The sequence below is a fragment of the Trachypithecus francoisi genome, unplaced genomic scaffold (genome assembly GCF_009764315.1).
Source record: "Trachypithecus francoisi isolate TF-2019V2 unplaced genomic scaffold, Tfra_2.0 Lachesis_group15, whole genome shotgun sequence".
Taxonomy (NCBI): Eukaryota; Metazoa; Chordata; class Mammalia; order Primates; family Cercopithecidae; genus Trachypithecus; species Trachypithecus francoisi.
Window position 1 is genome coordinate 103,280,941 of NW_022681460.1, and position 18,540 is coordinate 103,299,480.

Below are 18,540 nucleotides of genomic sequence, written 5' to 3' on the forward strand. Positions count from 1 at the left end.
GGAATTTCAAAAATAATTTTATGTTCACATACATTGGTTGTTTATAGCAAAACAAAGCAAAAAATCTAAGTGTCTCTTTCGTTTATTTGTGCACATAAAATACGATCCGTGGCCTTGTGCAAGTTTAGGTCATCTTTGATTGATGAAGACATGTATTGAGTTCCTGCTCTGTGCCTGGTGTTGGTCTAGTCCCAGAGGATACAAGTGAACAGAACAGACAGGCTGTGCCGCACAGAGGCGCCATTCTGCCCTTGGGGGGCAGCATTTGAAGGACCATGGTCAAAATCGAAGTGAACCTTGACTCCATAATTTCTATTCCCTTAAGTATGTCTTGGTCCTTTTATAAATACCCAGTGACGTTTAATACCTGTCCTTGGACAGGGTGGTAGAGGTTGTTACCGCCACCAGCTGCCAGGGAGAATTATTTGTTGATAGGTGGATCTGTCTCAAGGCAGAAAGATGAATCACACGATATGGAAGTCACCTCCTGCAACCACTTTTGTTTTTTCAACCACTCGTGAGGAAATGCTGTCTCTAGAGAAGCAGGTGTTGGCTGCACAGCGGGGCCAGGCCCCGCTCCGAGCCTGGGTTTTCTCACCTGCAGTGGTGGGATGGGACAGCACTGATGTGCCTTGAGCTTGCCCTACCTCGCTGAGCTCTCGTTTTTCCTCTGTGCCTTTGTCCTTCACAGGTCTTCCCTAGGGAGGTCCTGAACTACACAGCTGAGAACATCTGTAAGTGGGCCTTAGAAAACCAGGAGACGCTCTTTCGGTGGCTGCAGCCACACGGAGGCAAGAGTCTCTTGCTGAATAACGAGCTGAAGAAAGGACCAGCGCTGTTTCTGTTCATACCTTTTAATCCCCTGGCCGAAAGTCATCCTTTAATAGACGAGGTAAGAGCTGTGATGCGAAAAGCACCTCATGAGGGGTCGGGAAGCCTCATCTACCTGGCCCCTCTCATCCCGCACTCAGTCATTTACTCTGGCAGCTATGGCTCTGAGCATTGCTCTTTGCCCCTCCATATGGGCAGGAGAGAGCCCGTGTCTAGGACAGGGATTGCCGCAGCCTCTCTGGCCATGTTTATTGACAGCTGTTAGCATCTGGAGTGAGTGGGAAGAGGCAGGGAAGCCACACTGTGCCCCTCTAGAGAAGGACCAAATGCCCTCTTCTGATGTGACTGCTGTTGAGCCTCCTGTTTGGGAGGTGAAACAGGGAGTGGTAGGAACACAGGCCGAGCTTAATGAGGCCTAGGAGATGCCATTGTCTTGGGGGTTTGGCCAGGCTGCCAGCCCTGGCCATCGTCAGGACAGCAGAGGAGAGCAAGCAGCAGCAGTGATGTTGGGACACCTTGTTTCTCTGAACCTTCCTTGTCGTGCAGAAGCCAGAGTGGTTTTCAGAGGCAGCGCCATTGGAGCCTGCTGTTCCTGCCTGTCTTCGGCTTCATCTGGTGCGCCTTCTCTGGGCATGAGTTTATTTTCTACACGGAGCATTTGGAGGCACTTAGAGACAGCAGGCATAGTACGCAGAGCGAGCCTGGGGTGGCAAAATTGCATTTACTGAGGGTTTTATTTTTTCTCTCCCTCAAGGATCCCTTAATTGGCCAAAACCAATTTCAGACAGCCAGCGTACCACTGGCCAGCTAAGCAGATGCTGCCTGTCCCTGAGGCCCTCAGTGCTGGCCTGGCCCCCTGCCTGGAGGGACAGGGAGGCAGGACTTCTCGCCCAGCTGGATCCCTCCCTTTGCTGTGCTGGAGTCTTTTTGTTCAAGTTAGGATTCCCCCAGGGAGTATTCTGAATGAATGCTGCTCTTTGGCTTAGAGGAAGAAAGAAGAAAGAAATGAAATAGCTTTGTTTCTTCCCCTCTAATTAGGGAGGACTCAAAGTAATAAAACTATTTCTTTAGAAAATTTCCACTACATGGATCTTTTGTGAACTGAGACACCATTTCAAATGACTAGGGCTTTACTGTATCTAATATTAATAGCCTTAAAGCTCGTTGTAGGAAAGGAAGGTTTTGGTGTGGCTGTGGTTGTGGATTTGGAGAGTTCTCTCCTGTCTGGTTTGGGTGTGTAGTGGTCCTGGCGGGGTTGTCTACCCAGAGGGTTGTGATTGGATTTAGGCACCTGGTGGGAAGACTCTTTCTAGCCTGTTGTTTCTGAATGAGTGTCCCCTCCAGCAGTCCACAAATGCTCTACCTACCAACAGGCCTCCTTTTTATCATGGTTTTGCCTGTGACTCCTTTCTTTGGGGCTTCCATTGTCTCTGTGAGGTAAGTGCATTCCCTTAACCTCAGCGCGTGGGTGAGATGACTGAACACCAGGCAGCATCTCACCATATTATGAACTACTAGACAAGCAAAGTGCCTGTCCAGCACATTTCCCTTTTTGTTTCACGTCAGTTTGGCAAATGTTTACTGAGCACTGCGCTGGGAAGCTCCAGGGAAGAAAGGATGGATGCAACACCATCTTGTCCTGTGGTCTTAGAGGCTTGTCCAGTACAGGGAGTGAAAGCCTGCCTATAATTCAAAGTAGAGGATGATCAGGCCCAGGGTCAGGAGGAACCGAAGGAGGGAGGGTGCCATCTCAGAAAGTGGGGTCCTGGACAGAGGAGGGGTTAGCAGAGGCTTTGGATGGGTGAAATTTTCTAGACAGACTTGTAGGGGCAGCCAGGATCTTCATGGGTTGAGAAAAACTTATGGGAAGGAAGACCCTGAGCAGCAGCATGAGGGACGGGAGTTGCCGCAGGTTTGGGTGTTAGGAAGGAGGCTGGAGTTTGTGGTCTGCAGGAAGGGCTAATTGGGGAGAGATCTTGAAAAAGCCTTTGGAGGAGAGGGCCTTGCAGACTTCTCTGAGGATTTCAAGATTAATCATAGTCATCCAAGTCTTTGTCTTCTCCTTTTTTTTTTTTTTTGAGTTAGGGTCTGCCTTTGTTGCCCAGGTTGGAGTACAGTGGCACGATCTCAGCTCACTGCCTCCTGAGCTCAAGTGATCCTCACACCTCAGCCTCCCAAGTAGCTGGGACTACAGGTGCACGCCTCTATGCCTGGCTAATTTTTGTATTTTTTTCTAGAAATGGGGTTTTGCCATGTTACCGAGGCAGGTTTCAAAAGCCCTGGGCTCAAGCAATCTTCCTTGGCCTCCTAAAGTGTTGGGATTATAGGCATGAGCCACTGCCCTCGGCCCATACAAGTCTTACTGACAATGAAGAGATGCAGCCAGAGCTGTGCGTTATCATTATGAAAGCTTTTCTGGCAGCAGGGTTCCAGAAAACTACGAAGCAGTAAGAACCTGAACTTGGGTGGTAGAGGTGGAGGATGGAAAGTAGGGTCTATGATCCGGGAAATTGTGACACAGTGACTAGAGATGAAGAAGCCTTTGGGCATTCAGGAAGGATGAACGCTGTACTTAACGCAAGATGAGCTGTAAATTCATTAGCTTGCTGACCGTGAAAGAGTTAGGTGGCTTTATTTTTCCATTACCACCTTAGGCCTTACATTGGGCAGAAAGTTGAGGATGCTTGCATTGTTGAGAAGAGAGAGGTCATCTTAGAGTGAGTGGAATAAAGTTGTGGGCATACTAAGCACCGACATTCTGGACAGTTGTGCTGTGGTGTGTGTGGGATGCCAGTCAGGAGTGACCATATGGTGGCTGCACCAAGCCCATACTGGGTAGCTGCTTCTACACACATGCATACCTGCATACATACCCAGACACATGCCTGTGTGTACACACACACGCAAAAGCACAGATCCTGACACCGGTGTAAGGCCACTGACACCCCGGTGTCTCTACAGAGTTCTAGAGAAGTTATAAGACGTTGCAGTGTGTATTACACAACTTGTTAATCAAAGGAAATGCTTACCTCAGCCAGCAAAGAGTCTTCGTGACTTGTTTTCTATTTTAAAAGCATTTATTTGAGGCATTCACATCATCTGAATCTTGTAAGCAAAGGCGTGGTTATCATGTTCAGACTCACAGATTTCCCTGATTAAAGAAAATGGAAGGAACCATCTACTCTGTGAACAGTTAAAGTATTTGCCAAGATTTCCTTAATTATTCACATGAAATTAAATGACATCAAGTGATACACATAATGTGACATAACTTGAGCTGTGTTTTCAAAACTGCCTGTTATGTAAAAAGGAATAGAAACATAAATACCCCTTCATAGGAGAAAAATGATAACGCCTAACTCTTTAAGAGCATTGCTGGCCAGGCACAGTGGCTCATGCCTGTAATTCCGGCACTTTGGAAGGCTGAGGCGGGCAGATCACATCACCTGATACCAGGAGATCAAGACCAGCCTGGCCAGCATAGTGAACCCTCGTCTCTACTGAAAATACAAAAATTAGCCGGACGTGGTGGTGTGCGCCTGTAGTCTCAGCTATTTGGGAAGCTGAGGCAGGAGACTCGCTTGAACCTGGGATGCAGAGGTTGCAGTGAGTCAAGATCGTGCCACTGCCCTCTAGCCCGTGCAACAGGAGCAAAACTCCGTCTCAAAAAAAGCATCGCTGGTTGGGTGTGGTGGCTCATGCTTATAATCCCAGCAGGATTACAAGCCCTGGGAGGCCGAAGCAGGTGGATCCCCTGAGATGAGGAGTTCAAGACCAGCCTGGCCAACATGGTGAAATCCCGTCTCTCCTAAAAATACAAAAAAATTAGCCAGGCGAAATAAAAATAGAAAGAATTAACTGGGCATGGCGATGCATGCCTGTAATCCCAGCTACTTGGGAGGCTAAGGCAGGAGAATTGCTTGAACCTGGAAGGCGGAGGTTGCAGTGAGCTGAGATCATGCCATTGCAGTCCGGCTTGGGCGACAAGAGTGAAACTCCATCTCAAAAAAAGAAAAAAAAAGCATTGCTGTAGACCGAATACTTTCTTCAATTAAAAATATTATTTACGTGGCTGCTTTGTTTATGAGATACTGAAGATAAAAGAAATGAAGAAAGACTTTTCAAGGAATTTTCTTCTCTATAATATAGTTAATGATCTCCTACTTGGACTTCTGTAAAAGATTACAGTAAATCTTGAAGTCTTATAGAGGTTTTTGGGGGAGTGGGTGGGAGTAGTTGTCTATTACTGCGTCTTTGAATATAAAGCAGTACCAGGATGGGGCCAGAGGGCATCTGGGCTGTTCATGGATTATATACCCTTGACCTTGTTAGTACTGCATACTGTCAGAGCCTCATCCAAAAACCACTGAGATGTTTTTGTGCAGGGGAAATAAAATTTCAAGCACTGGCCTATCATCTAAAGTGACTTCTTTTCTTTACCCAGTAGTTTTCTGGTGGGTTATAAAGTGACTTTTTATATGCCAAGAACTATTGAAACAATTTATTCTTCTGTACAAATATGTATGTTTTGAATTAACTATAAATATTACATGTTATAAAACATTTTTATTTTTGTAAAACTTGTTTTCTTTAAATTGGAAATTACACTCATTAAATTGTTTTACACACACACACACAGCGAAACAAAATCCTGATTGACAGCACCCTGTAACTAACTGTGGTGAGATTTGATTCAAGTTGACACACTCTTCTGTTTTAGAGAATAAATGCCTTTGGATTATAACTTACTTGTCTTTCTCAGAAAACCAGAATGGGTGGTGGGTAATGAAATATTCTTTTTGGAAATGGAAGAATCTTAGAATAAAATGTAAATCCAAATTGCCAATACTGGCCTGACGCTAAAGTGGCAAATCTTACCAAGAAAGGGGATTGTGTGCATTACTCTGAGCTGCCACTTATTCATCAGGGGTTTACTGAGCATTTGTTATGTGCCTGGCCCTGTACTGGGCCCCGGGGATGGCAGGATAAATCCAATGTGGCTTCTGCCCGTGAGGTTCCATAAGCTTGTGGGGAAGAGGTCTGTCTCAGCAGAAGCTTGTGAGACTCTAGAAGGGGCCTCAGGGACATTGGAGGTGCAGAAACCAGCTCTTCCTGGAGTGAGAGCAGGGCTAGCTTCCCTGAAGTAGCTGCCCTGGTGCTGGGCCTTAGGAACAGATGGAGGAGGCGGTGTCCCCAGCCAGGCCTCCGTAACAGCGTGGCATTGCAGGAGGGCCTGGTCTGTTCTGAAGAGGATAGGGTGAGACTGGAAAGCCAAACGGGCCAGATTGTATGCAGGTTTTACCTCATGGGCAGCATATCATTTGGCCCAGGAGTGCCATGCCTGGGGTTGTATTTTTAAAAATACAGTAACCATCTCCCCCTGCACTCTCATCTACCCCTCTGCGGATTCTTGGTGATATGTTCCAAGACCCCCAATGAATGCCTGAAACCACAGATGGTACTGAACCCTGTATATACTACACACAAATTTCACTTTTCTTCACAATTTCATGGGTAGAAGATTCGTTCTTACCGAAGATCTTAGCAACTTTACCGTTTGTTTGTTTTTCTTATTGAGACTTTTGCCATTTCACTTAAAGGAAGCATTTTTGGCTTCTCTTTGGCATATCTGAATTGCCAGCATCACTACCCTTGCACTTTGGGGCCCTTGTAATAAAGGGTTACTTGAAGACAAGCACTGTGATACTGAGACAGTTGATCTGATAACTGAGTTGGCTACTAAGTAACAGGCTGGTAGCATCCACAGCACTGACACGCTAGACAAAGGGATGGCTCGCAATTTTTGTAATGACAAAAATTTCATCCCACTACTCAGAGCGACTTGTGGTTTAAAAACTTACGACTTGTTTATTTCAGGAATTTTCCATTTAATATTTTTGAACCAGAGTTGACCATGGATAACTGAAATTGCAGAAAGTGAAACGTGGCTAAGGGGGTGCTAGTCCCTCAGTCATCCCCAGGCCCCTCACCAACTCTGCCCTGTATTTCAGATCACCGAAGTGGCCTTGGAGTACAACAACTGTCATGGGGACCAGGTGGTGGAGCGTCTCCTTCAGCACCTGCGGCGGGTGGATGCTCCAGTGCTGGAGTCCCTGGCCCTGGAAGCCCCGGCACAGCTGCCAGACCCGCCGCTGATCACAGCATCCCCCTGCTGCAACACTGTGGTGCTGCCGCAGTGGCACTCCTTCTCCAGGACCCACAATGTCTGTGAACTCTGTGTCAACCAGAGTGCCGGGGGCGTGAAGCCGAGCTCGGTCAGCATGCCACAGTGCAGCTTTTTTGAAATGGCAGCAGCTCTGGATTCTTTCTACCTCAAGGAGCAGACCTTTTATCACATGGCATCAGACAGCATAGAATGCAGCAATTTTTTAACTTCCTATAGCCCCTTCAGCTACTACACTGCATGTTGCAGGACCATAAGCAGGGGTGTGGCAGGCTTCATCGATTCTGAACAAGGTGTCTTTGAAGCCCCTACCATTGCATTTTCTTCCCTTGAGAAGAAATGTGAGGTTGATGCCCCAAGCTCCGTTCCTCACATTGAGGAGAACAGGTATTTCTTTCCAGGAGTGGACATGACTAGCACAAACTTCACAGGCCTGAGCTGCAGAACCAACAAGACTCTCAACATCTACCTTTTGGATTCAAATTTGTTTTGGTTATACGCAGAGAGACTGGGTGCTCCGAGCTCCACGCAGGTGAAAGAATTTGCGGCAATTGTTGACGTGAAAGAAGAGTCTCACTACATCTTGGATCCAAAGCAAGCGCTGATGAAGCTCACCCTAGGTACTGTAGGCAGTTTATTTTCCCAAGCATTGTACATTTTGCTTGACTTCATATGGGTACATTTTACTGATGGCTGTCATTACATTTAGTTGGGGGTAATGTCAGCTTCGTACCTCATTTTAAGTCTTTAGACCACCATCAGTCGTAATTTTCAAAGAAGCTAATTTTGTCTGTTAAATGGAGCAGAAACTTCCTCACTCTAAATTTTGGATAAGTTTGTCATTTAGCCCATGGTGGGGGTAAGAGTCCCACTTTATAAATTGGCGATTTCTGTCACATGTCTAAGGTAGAACCAGCTGCAGGCAATGGGGACTTGGGGAGTAGAACCAGCAGGGAGGTGGAGAGCCATTCCGGTAGGATGTCCTAGGGGCTGATGAAAGGGAGCCTTGACAGCAGCTTTGTTCTAAAGGAGCTTAAAGAGAAGCAGTGAAGAAGGAAGTAGAGCTATCTTGCCTCCCTTTTTGTCTCACAGGCTTAAATGTCTAAGGATCAAGACCACGAGACCTAATTTGTTCTGCTGCTGTTTCATAATGTACTGAGTAATATTGTTGGGACCTGGGGTACTTAGATTGTAACAGGTGTAAAATGCAAATAAATAAGTGTCAGTTGCAAACCAGCAAACCCCACTTTTTGAGGAGTAAGACTCCGTGATGAGAAAGCATCCAGGGCTTGCCCCCGGGGCTTGGCAGCAACATTGGGCTGACCCACACTGGCCTGTTCCCCAGAGCTTTGCTGACGCCCCTGACTGCACACAATGAAGTGAGAATTCAAAAGCCACGTTAGTTCAGCCTCATTGGAAACGTGAGGGAGGGTCAGTGTATGCCGAATGGAGAAAGGAGGAATTTGGTAGGGAAGGAAACCTTTCATTTCAAGTTTTACAAAGTATGAAATCAACAGTAGACTCAGAGCTTCTACATATGAGGCCTTTTAGCCATCCTCTTTCAAATCTTGGTGAAGCTTGTTTCTTACGTTAGACACATTTGTGAAAAGGCTTTATGTAAGTACTGATTTTTCTATCTCAATTGCTTATTATAAATCCAAGAGTTCTTCAGTGTTTAAAAGAACCTTGTGACCAGTCACTTTTTGAAGGGGATAATCTGTTGATATTACAGATTACTCCCAGTTCATGTTTTCTAAAGTCATTTTGATGTGTTGAGCTTTCTTAAAATGAAACAAGCATTTTTTAAAAAATGGGAAACAGACTCCAGAGAAATGGGGTCAGTGCTCCCACAAGCGTGTATTTTTGATGTAGTCTGTATTAGATTTTCCTGAATTCCGTTCAGTAATGCTCAAGTGTTTAATGACCTCATAATGTGTTCACTTTGAATTTAAGGGTAATTGAAAAAAGCCTTCTTTAGATTTCTTTCCATCTTCTGTATCTTCTCTGATATGTTTAGCCTAGCTGTTCTTTGTCCTGTAGTTGGTGACAGAATTTTTAGGGAGCTTGTAAAAAACACCTACTGTGTGTCATTGTTGGTTTAGAGAGTTAATTCATAAGTCAGCTGTCTCTAAGGCAGTTTCAGAATTGAGGCTTTATTCAGATTAGGAAATAATTCTTGGTTTCATGTTTCAAAAACATAGCCAGCTAAGTGTTATTCAGATGCTGATCATGAATTCTCTTTCGTATTCACATGACATTCTTCACTTCCTCCTCCATTCTGCACAGTGCATTGCCTGTTGCACCTCAAAATGGAGGGAGTTAGAAGAAAGAAAAAGAACTGAAACTTTAGCTAAGTGCAATAGTGTAAGCCTGTAGTCCCAGCTACTCTGGAGGCCGAAGTAGGAGGATCACTTGAGCCCAGGAGTTCAAGGCTACAGTGAGCTGTGATTGCAGCACTGCACTCCAGCCTGGGCGACACAGCTGTGATTGCAGCACTGCACTCCAGCCTGTGCGACTGTTAAAAAAAAAAAAAAAAAGAAAGAAGTGAAATTCAAATTACTGTTGTTTCAGATGAAGCAAAGGACTCTGAAGATGGCAGAATTTGTGGTAAAACTGTTGGTTCAAGCCAGGGTTTTTATTATTATGGGTTTTATGCATTTTTCCACTACATATAATTTTTTCTTAACCTTTAAAAAAAGAAACTTAACCTTAATAAAGGAAACAAAAAACTGTAGCTCCTTGTCCTCAAACTAATGAGCATTTAAACACATTCCACATTACTGTAGCTTGTGCAATCGCTACGTTTGTAGTTAAGCCTAAAGGTCTTAGTATTATAGGGTGAAATTTCTTGAAAAGATTGTGGCTTCTTTACAATTTATACAGTCTCACTTGGTGTCTATTTGTGGACCAGTCCTTTTAAAAAGGGAATGGTCTATGAATGTTAGAGCATCTAACACTGCATATTGTTTTGATATCTGCATTACTGTCTGCTGAGTTAATACTCCAGAGCTAAACCTGATGCCACCCAGGCAGCTTTGTTTGGGGTTTTGCTGATAGGTGAAATGTTAAAAATGTGAGCCTGTGAAGTCATTCGAGTTTTTAAAATGTGGAGTTTAAAAGTAGGCCAGCTATTCTCCTTGTATCTAGAGAAGAGTTGATCTCATTTTCTCTTTATTTTTAGAGTCTTTTATTCAAAACTTCAGCGTTCTCTATAGTCCCTTGAAAAGGCATCTCATTGGAAGTGACTCTGCCCAGTTCCCGTCTCAGCATTTAATCACTGAAGTGACAACTGATACCTTTTGGGAAGTAGTCCTTCAGAAACAGGTATGGAGTCATGAGAGGCAAAAGTTAAGCCATCTATCCCTCTTAAAATAATTTCCAAACAGCAGTTGTTGGGGTGAGCAGCTGTTTTTGATGTACAAAAGAGGAACCACGTGATGGTCCAATTGTGGACTGTGAATGAATTACATGTGGTTTTTAAATTTCAAAAAAGTGCTGGCTGGGCGCGGTGGCTCACGCCTCTAATCTCAGCACTTTGGGAGGCCGAGGCGGGCGGATCACAAGGTCAGGAGATTGAGACCACGGTGAAACCCCGTCTCTACTAAAAATACAAAAAATTAGCCGGGCGCGGTGGCGGGCGCCTGTAGTCCCAGCTACTCTGGAGGCTGAGGCAGGAGAATGGCGTAAACCCGGGAGGCAGAGCTTGCGGTGAGCCGAGATTGCACCACTGCCCTCCAGCCAGGGGGACAGAGCGAGACTCCATCTCAAAAAAAAAAAAAAAAAAAAAAAGTGCTTCAGAAAGCACAGAACTGGAAAGACCTAAAGATGAAAATTTTCACTGTAATATTTGCATTTATCAAGTGCTTGCTGGATTCTAAGGAGTAAGGAAAGAAATGAAGAAGAGCCCATTTCCCGGTGCAAGTAACAGCTGTCTTCCCCTTCCCACAGGATGTTCTCCTGCTCTATTACGCTCCGTGGTGTGGCTTCTGTCCATCCCTCAATCACGTCTTCATCCAGCTAGCTCGGAACCTGCCTATGGACACATTCACTGTGGCAAGGTAAGCAGGCCTTTTCTGCAGTGCTTTGGGCTGTATGCCCATTTTCACTCTTCTTTCAGCTTAGCCATATGGTGTGCGAGGGTCTGCCCATTTTCCATTAACCTTTGGTAGGACTTGGCTGGATTTAATTGTCAGGTTGAAGCCATGAGCAAAGCCTCTTTGAAACTGGACTTTTCCTCATGAATTCAGAGTGTTCCTTCCATGATGTTGATGTTTAGCCCTGACTAGATTCGTAGGTGGCTGAGTGCAGTTCTGTGGGGAGAGCACTGACCTGGTTGCCAGGATGGCCCCTTGGAATTCCATGGGACAGTTGCCCCAGGCAATGCCAGTGGGTCCTGGGATCCCAAGCAGATCTCTCCACTAGCACTGGTTTACCTCATTTGTGAAATTAAAAGGAAAGGTCGGTAGATATCCACATTCTAATATTGTGATTCCATGGGTACTGTATGTGGGCTTTTGAAAAAGTAAAATTTTTAAAAATATTTTTTGGAAAAAAGGCTCAAATACAGAGTTTTTAGATGGGGTGGTAAGCAGTTTTGGGTGGGGAAAACTGTTCAGATTTAACCCCCCGCCTCCCCCAAAACCCTACAGATAGATAAGAGTTAAATATGAAAAATCAAAACAAAAAATAGGATTTGCTGGTTCCTCTGAGAGATGGAAACTTTCGAAAGTGGAAGCAGTTGGAAAAGTAAAGAAAGAAAAATTGTCAGATTCCACTAGAAATACGTGCAGTGAAAGAAAACAGGGAAAGCAGACGAAAAGGGGGACCATTAAAAAATTTCACAGTGTCTCTGTGTCACCTGTTACATGCACTGTGAGTAACAATCAGAGCCAGATCTGAGGAGTTACTATGCTGGGAGAGTTTTCAATATACATATTACCTGAGTGAGTCCTCGCGACGCTTAGTGAAGGCACTCTGGTTAAAAAAAGAAAGTGCTGGCCAGGCGCGGTGGCTCAAGTCTGTAATCCCAGCACTTTGGGAGGCCGAGACGGGCGGATCACGAGGTCAGGAGATCGAGACCATCCTGGCTAACACGGTGAAACCCCATCTCTACTAAAAATACAAAAACTAGCCGGGCGAGGTGGCGGGCGCCTGTAGTCCCAGCTACTCGGGAGGCTGAGGCAGGAGAATGGCGTAAGCCTGGGAGGCGGAGCTTGCAGTGAGCTGAGATCCGGCCACTGCACTCCAGTCCGGGCGACAGAGCGAGACTACGCCTCAAAAAAAAAAAAAAGAAAGTGCTGTTTGTATTGAGGAGGAAACTGAGGCTTGGAAAGATTAGACAAGTTGCCCAGAGTTTCAACCTGCAAATGAGGCGCCAGGATTGAATCAGGCATTCATACTCCAGCCTCCCCCAAAATTAAAATGGTTTAGGAAACCATGGAAGCTGAGACAGATGCCATTGTGAACAAAGGATGTGAACAGGTTTTTCTTTTAAGAGGAGAGAGTAAGTAAACAAGTGGGGAAATTACAACCTAATAAATGTAAATTAAAACAGTAACAAAGTGTCATTTAACATATTAAAGTAATCAGTGATTCTAAGTGACAGAATGTTGTGTTGATAAAATAAATTGGAAACTGCGGTCAAATGTATCTAATGGAATGAGTACGTTGCCATAACTCTTTTGGAAAGCATTTGGCAACATTTGCAAGAAATCAGCAAAAACAGTTAACACATTTTTGACCCAGTTAATTTTACTTTGGAGAAGTAATGGAATAGGAATTCCAAAGAAGCATGAGCTCATCATTATAGCATCGTTTATATCCACCAGGAGATGAATGTTTAAGTAAATTATGGCTGGGCATTTAATGGAGTTTGTATCCTTTAACAATGTTTTTCATACACACAATTAATGGAAAAGAACAGAGTAAGCAATATATGACAACTGTTCTTAAAAATATGTAAGCATATAGGCCGGGCATGGTGGCTCATGCCTCTAATCCCAGCACTTTGGGAGGCCGAGGTGGGTGGATCACATGAGGTCAGGAGTTCGAGACCAGCCTGGCCAACATAGTGAAAACCCTGTCTCTACTAAAAATACAAAAACTAGCCGGGCGAGGTGGCGGGCGCCTGTAGTCCCAGCTACTCGGGAGGCTGAGGCAGGAGAATGGCGTAAGCCTGGGAGGCGGAGCTTGCAGTGAGCTGAGATCCGGCCACTGCACTCCAGTCCGGGCGACAGAGCGAGACTACGCCTCAAAAAAAAAAAAAAAAAGAAAGTGCTGTTTGTATTGAGGAGGAAACTGAGGCTTGGAAAGATTAGACAAGTTGCCCAGAGTTTCAACCTGCAAATGAGGCGTCAGGATTGAATCAGGCATTCATACTCCAGCCTCCCCCAAAATTAAAATGGTTTAGGAAACCATGGAAGCTGAGACAGATGCCATTGTGAACAAAGGATGTGAACAGGTTTTTCTTTTAAGAGGAGAGAGTAAGTAAACAAGTGGGGAAATTACAACCTAATAATGTAAATTAAAACAGTAACAAAGTGTCATTTAACATATTAAAGTAATCAGTGATTCTAAGTGACAGAATGTTGTGTTGATAAAATAAATTGGAAACTGCGGTCAAATGTATCTAATGGAATGAGTACGTTGCCATAACTCTTTTGGAAAGCATTTGGCAACATTGCAAGAAATCAGCAAAAACAGTTAACACATTTTTGACCCAGTTAATTTTACTTTGGAGAAGTAATGGAATAGGAATTCCAAAGAAGCATGAGCTCATCATTATAGCATCGTTTATATCCACCAGGAGATGAATGTTTAAGTAAATTATGGCTGGGCATTTAATGGAGTTTGTATCCTTTAACAATGTTTTTCATACACACAATTAATGGAAAAGAACAGAGTAAGCAATATATGACAACTGTTCTTAAAAATATGTAAGCATATAGGCGGGCATGGTGGCTCATGCCTCTAATCCCAGCACTTTGGGAGGCCGAGGTAGGTGGATCACATGAGGTCAGGAGTTCGAGACCAGCCTGGCCAACATAGTGAAAACCCTGTCTCTACTAAAAATACAAAAATTAGCCAGGTGTGGCAGCACGTGCCTGTAGTCCTAGCTACTCAGGAGGCTGAGGCAGGAGAATCACTTGAATCCACCAGGCAGAGGCTGCAGTGAGCCAAGATCATACCACTGCATTCTAGCCTGGGTGACAGAACAAGACTCTGTCTCAGAAAAAATTTAAAAAAGTAAGCATGTAGACCAAGCCTGCATAAGAAAGGAGGGCCTGATTAGCCCAGTGGAATTCTGAGTGGATTTTTACAATGTTTTAATTTTATAGTTTGTGCTTTCTTCGAAGTAAAAATCAGGTGAGAAAAAGCATTTAATTATGGAATATAGTGTTCTATACCACTTGTTTAGAAAGGAACACTAATGTTTTAGGTAGGCTGGCACAGGTGAGACAGGAGTGCTGTTTTGTTAGTAAACTTTTGGTAAATGGTTTTCATTTGGTTATGCCTTTTGTTGTTGTTATTTTGAGACAGGGTCTCACTCTGTTGCCTAGGCCGCAGTGCAGTGGTGCAATCACGGCTCACTGCAGCCCCAACCTCCCAGGCTCAGGTGATTCTCCCACCTTCCCAAGCAGCTGAACTGCAGGCATGTGCCAGGATACCCGGCCAATGTTTTGTGGAGACAGGGTTTCGCCATGTTGCCCAGGCTGGTGTCCAACTCCTGGGCTCAAATAATCCACCCACCTCGGCCCCCCAAAGTGCTGGGTTTACAGGCGTGAGCCACTGTGCCCAGCCTGGTTGTGCCATTTTTGAAAAAGGAAATTTCATCGTTTTGGACAACTACATGGCACTTACCCCACCCTCATTCCCCCCAGTTATGCTTTCTAAAAACTTCTGTCAAAGTAATGATTGAAAACATATTCATCTTTTGTATGCACTGTTTATGAATAGTAGCCCCTCTCCAAGGAGGATGCAGCCCCTTCCATCAAGGATGCTGTTGTGGCCCCATGTCTGCTCGGCCTGAGTGTGGGCGCTCAGCTGTGTGCCCAGCTCTGTGCCAGCTGCCCGGGGCAGGCCTCTAGAGCAGTTGCAGTTAGCTCCCACAGTGATTGAGCACAGGCTGGGTGAGTTAGTACATCTGTCACTTTCTGTGTTAGAAAATTAATGTCAAATCTGCTAAGAAAATAGGCTCTTTTTGGCCTCTATCCAGATTTACAACATAAAGAGGGTATAATTTTCCATCTTGAGAGAGGCTTGGTGTATTTTGCTCAAATTATTTCCTTTCTTTTCCCAGAGCTATTCAGGGATTAAAATACTTGGTTAGATCCTGTCAGGTGAGGAGTGAACGACTCCCTAGGTGTCACTGTGGCATTTTCTGCAAGTTCATTTTTACTTTCAGGACATTGCATTGCCACTCAGTGGAAAGCGTCCACATAGTGGAATGTTGCATGTCTTGGGAGTACTGGCGCCCAGCTCACACCTGGTAGTATACTCATCGAGAAGGGGCTAACCCAGTGTGGGGTGTAAAAAATGCACCAGGTTCTTGAAGTTATCTGAGAAGGTTCTTTCAAGTTGGCGTTTCTTGGGCTGATCTTCTGCCATTTCTCTTCTTTTCCTTTGCCAGGATTGACGTGTCTCAGAATGACCTTCCTTGGGAATTTATGGTTGATCGTCTTCCTACTGTCTTGTTTTTTCCCTGCAACAGGTAATGCCAAATTTTTTTCACTAGTGGGCAGTTGGGATTCTTTTGTGGAGGTCTGAAATTGAAATGGGTTTAAGATGTAAATCATTCATTATGTTCAAAAAATGTTCCCTTAGGAACCAGGCGCAGTGGCTCACGCCTGTAATCCCAGCACTTTGGGAGGTTGAGGCAGGCAGATTGCTTGAGCTCAAGAAGTTGAGACCAGCCTGGCCAACATGGTGAAACCCGTCACTACAAAAAATACAAAAATTAGCCAGGCATGGTGACTTATGCTTGTAATCACAGCTACTCTGAGGCTGAGGCACGAGAATCTCTTGAACCTGGGATGCAGAGGTTGCAGTGAGCCAAGATCACATCACTGCACTCCAGCCTGGGTGACGGAACGAGGCTCCGTCTCCAAAAAAAAAAAAAAGTGTCCTTAGGGGCATAGAGTAAAAGGGTTATAGTGTCAGGATGTTATGTGTGGTATGGATCTTTTAAAGGTTGTTCTTCTCACGGCCTATCTCTTACCAAGCTTGAATGTGGCCGTGAGAATTCTTAGCTTTTCATGGCCTATGTGAACATATGGAGGACGCAGAGACTGACAGGAAAAGGCCCCGTGTTTGTGTGGGGTAAAACAGCAGAGAATCTGTGGAGCTCTGCCTGCCCCGAGCCTTCCACATGCTTGTCTCTCAGTTGGCCTCCCAGCAGCTCCTCATCCTTCTCGTACAGAGGATAGGGTGGCTTTCTTACTCATGGCACATCCTTGCCTCGGATTCCAGGAGCCCTGCAAAGGGGCTTTCTCCCGTGCATGCAGACTGCTGTGAACGTCTGCCATGGGGTTGTCGCTTGATTTTTTCACGCTTGCCTAATCAGTATTCCAGGCACAGTTCTTAACAGCAACTACCCCGAAAGCCCCGGCAAGCAGGACATTAACGAGGGGGAGCGGACTTCCAGTTAGTGAACGTAGATGCAGATGCTTTAGTGGAAAAAGAAATTAACTCTTGGTCCTTTAGAGCCTAATACACTGGATGTTTGCTCCCTTTTTATAGGTTCCCTTTGGTTTTTAGAAAGTTTAGTCCTTTTGGGGACCCACTCACATGGCTTTGACAATATCTTCTCCCCAGGGAATGTGTCTGTGGCATCATTTAGGGGGTTCCCTGGCTCGCATTTATGACGTTTGCTGTTTTAATTTCCTGCCTTCCTTTTGTGATTCAGCTTGTCATGTTTCTCTAGGAGAGTGTTTCCTTCATATCTATTGAATCATTCCCTTGGTTTTTGCTTTGTATCTCAAAGAATTTTTGCTGGAATACTTCTGTGGTAGTAGGGTCTTGTCATGCACTAAAAACAGAATGTGACTCACCCTTTCTACTGCCGACTGAGTTGTGATGAGGCTTTTTCTTTCTAAGAAGTGTTTAAATTACCACATAGTCCAGGAATCATGGATATTAACACTAACAGTTTCATCTGTGTGGGACAGGAGTTGAGCATGTAGTTTAATGACATAAAATTTTTGAATTCCAAGCATAGTTTGAAAAAATATTAAAATCTTAGTACTTCATGCCTTTTAATGAAGAAGTTCTCAGCAGCTGGCAGAAACGCATCTGTGTAGAGAGACACTGGCAGAACAGGTGGCAGGACGAGGCATCATCTGGAGACCTGCGTCTGGGCTGAGTGACCTTCGTTCTTAGGCTGCCTGCTGTGGGAAACGTGAAGATGAGCGCATTTCTCCGGCCCCAGGCTGGGCACTTGCTGCAGCCCTCACCCTTGTCGTTTCTAAATCTCGAACATAAGAAGGCGGTCCACTTCTCTTTTAATGTAAGGAGGTTGGTAAACCAAAGCTTTATGGCTTTGGAATGGAATTTTTCTCATTTCCTAAAAAGAAATGGTAGAAGTAAAGTATGCTCATCATGAGCTGGTCCCAAGTGAGTGTTTAGTTTAGCCAGAAGGTAAATGGGCAAACAGCGTGAGCTGACAGCTTGCAAAAGAGGAAATGAAAAAGGCTGTTTGATAACATGTAATAAGACCCTTTTCACTGTCCACCTGCTTATGCTATTTTTAGTGAAAAGAACATGAAATTGTATATTTACTGTGATAAAATAGAAACTTGTACATGTGCTGGGTAGAGATGTTCACAGAAGGGAAAGTGTTGAGGTGTTAACATTGATGACTTCAGAGGAGTGAGATTGCAAATGATTTGAAGGTGCTGCTTATATGTTTCTACATCCCTTGCAAATTGTCTACAAAGAGCATGTCTTGATTTATAAAAATCATGAAGGAAAAAAATGCAAGAGCCTGTCCTTGGGAGGAAGAGGAAGGGGTGGGGCCTTGAGGGAGACATAGCCTTCCTGTGCAGAGGCGTCTCAGAGCCACTTGCTCCACGAAGCAGGTGCTCTTCCAGCCAGCACTTGCATCAGACTCTGTGTGACATTTCAAAATATAGGTGCTCTGACCTGGCCCTGGGCCAGGCGATGAAAGGGAACTGGGTGCCCCTGTCCACCAGAGACTCTGATGTGTCCCAGGGGAAGAATCACACTTTTTTAGAGGTGTACCCTGCCACTCCCTCAGGGTTAGAGGAGAGTTGCATAGACATGGGGACCTCTTCCCACCAAACTTTCACTGACTGCTTTCCTGGTGGTAGACTGTTGGCATTCTGTGTCCCTGCTACTTTCCCAAAGTGTGGCAGCATTTTAGCATGCCCAGTAGGGACATTCATGGAGAGTGCACCAAGACCTCTCAGTTAGCAGAGAGCATGCTCACAGATGTCACTGTCCTGTATATGCCTGGAGGTAGACATCCTGAGGGACCTTGGCAGCTTTTTCTGGGGAGTAATTCACCT

The 18,540-nt window shown here is 45.0% G+C and overlaps 1 protein-coding gene across 5 annotated transcripts in view; it reads left to right on the forward strand.

Annotated features, from left to right (window-relative positions):
- TXNDC11 (thioredoxin domain containing 11) overlaps window positions 1-18,540 on the forward strand; it is a 69,722-nt gene that overhangs the window by 48,978 nt on the left and 2,204 nt on the right. For all 5 annotated transcript variants that reach the window (XM_033236477.1, XM_033236480.1, XM_033236476.1 and 2 more), the window contains 5 exons: window positions 692-892; window positions 6,843-7,635; window positions 10,197-10,339; window positions 10,964-11,073; window positions 15,645-15,725. In XM_033236477.1, the coding sequence (XP_033092368.1) occupies window positions 692-892; window positions 6,843-7,635; window positions 10,197-10,339; window positions 10,964-11,073; window positions 15,645-15,725 (1,328 nt within the window). The remainder of the gene's footprint in view (window positions 1-691; window positions 893-6,842; window positions 7,636-10,196; window positions 10,340-10,963; window positions 11,074-15,644; window positions 15,726-18,540) is intronic.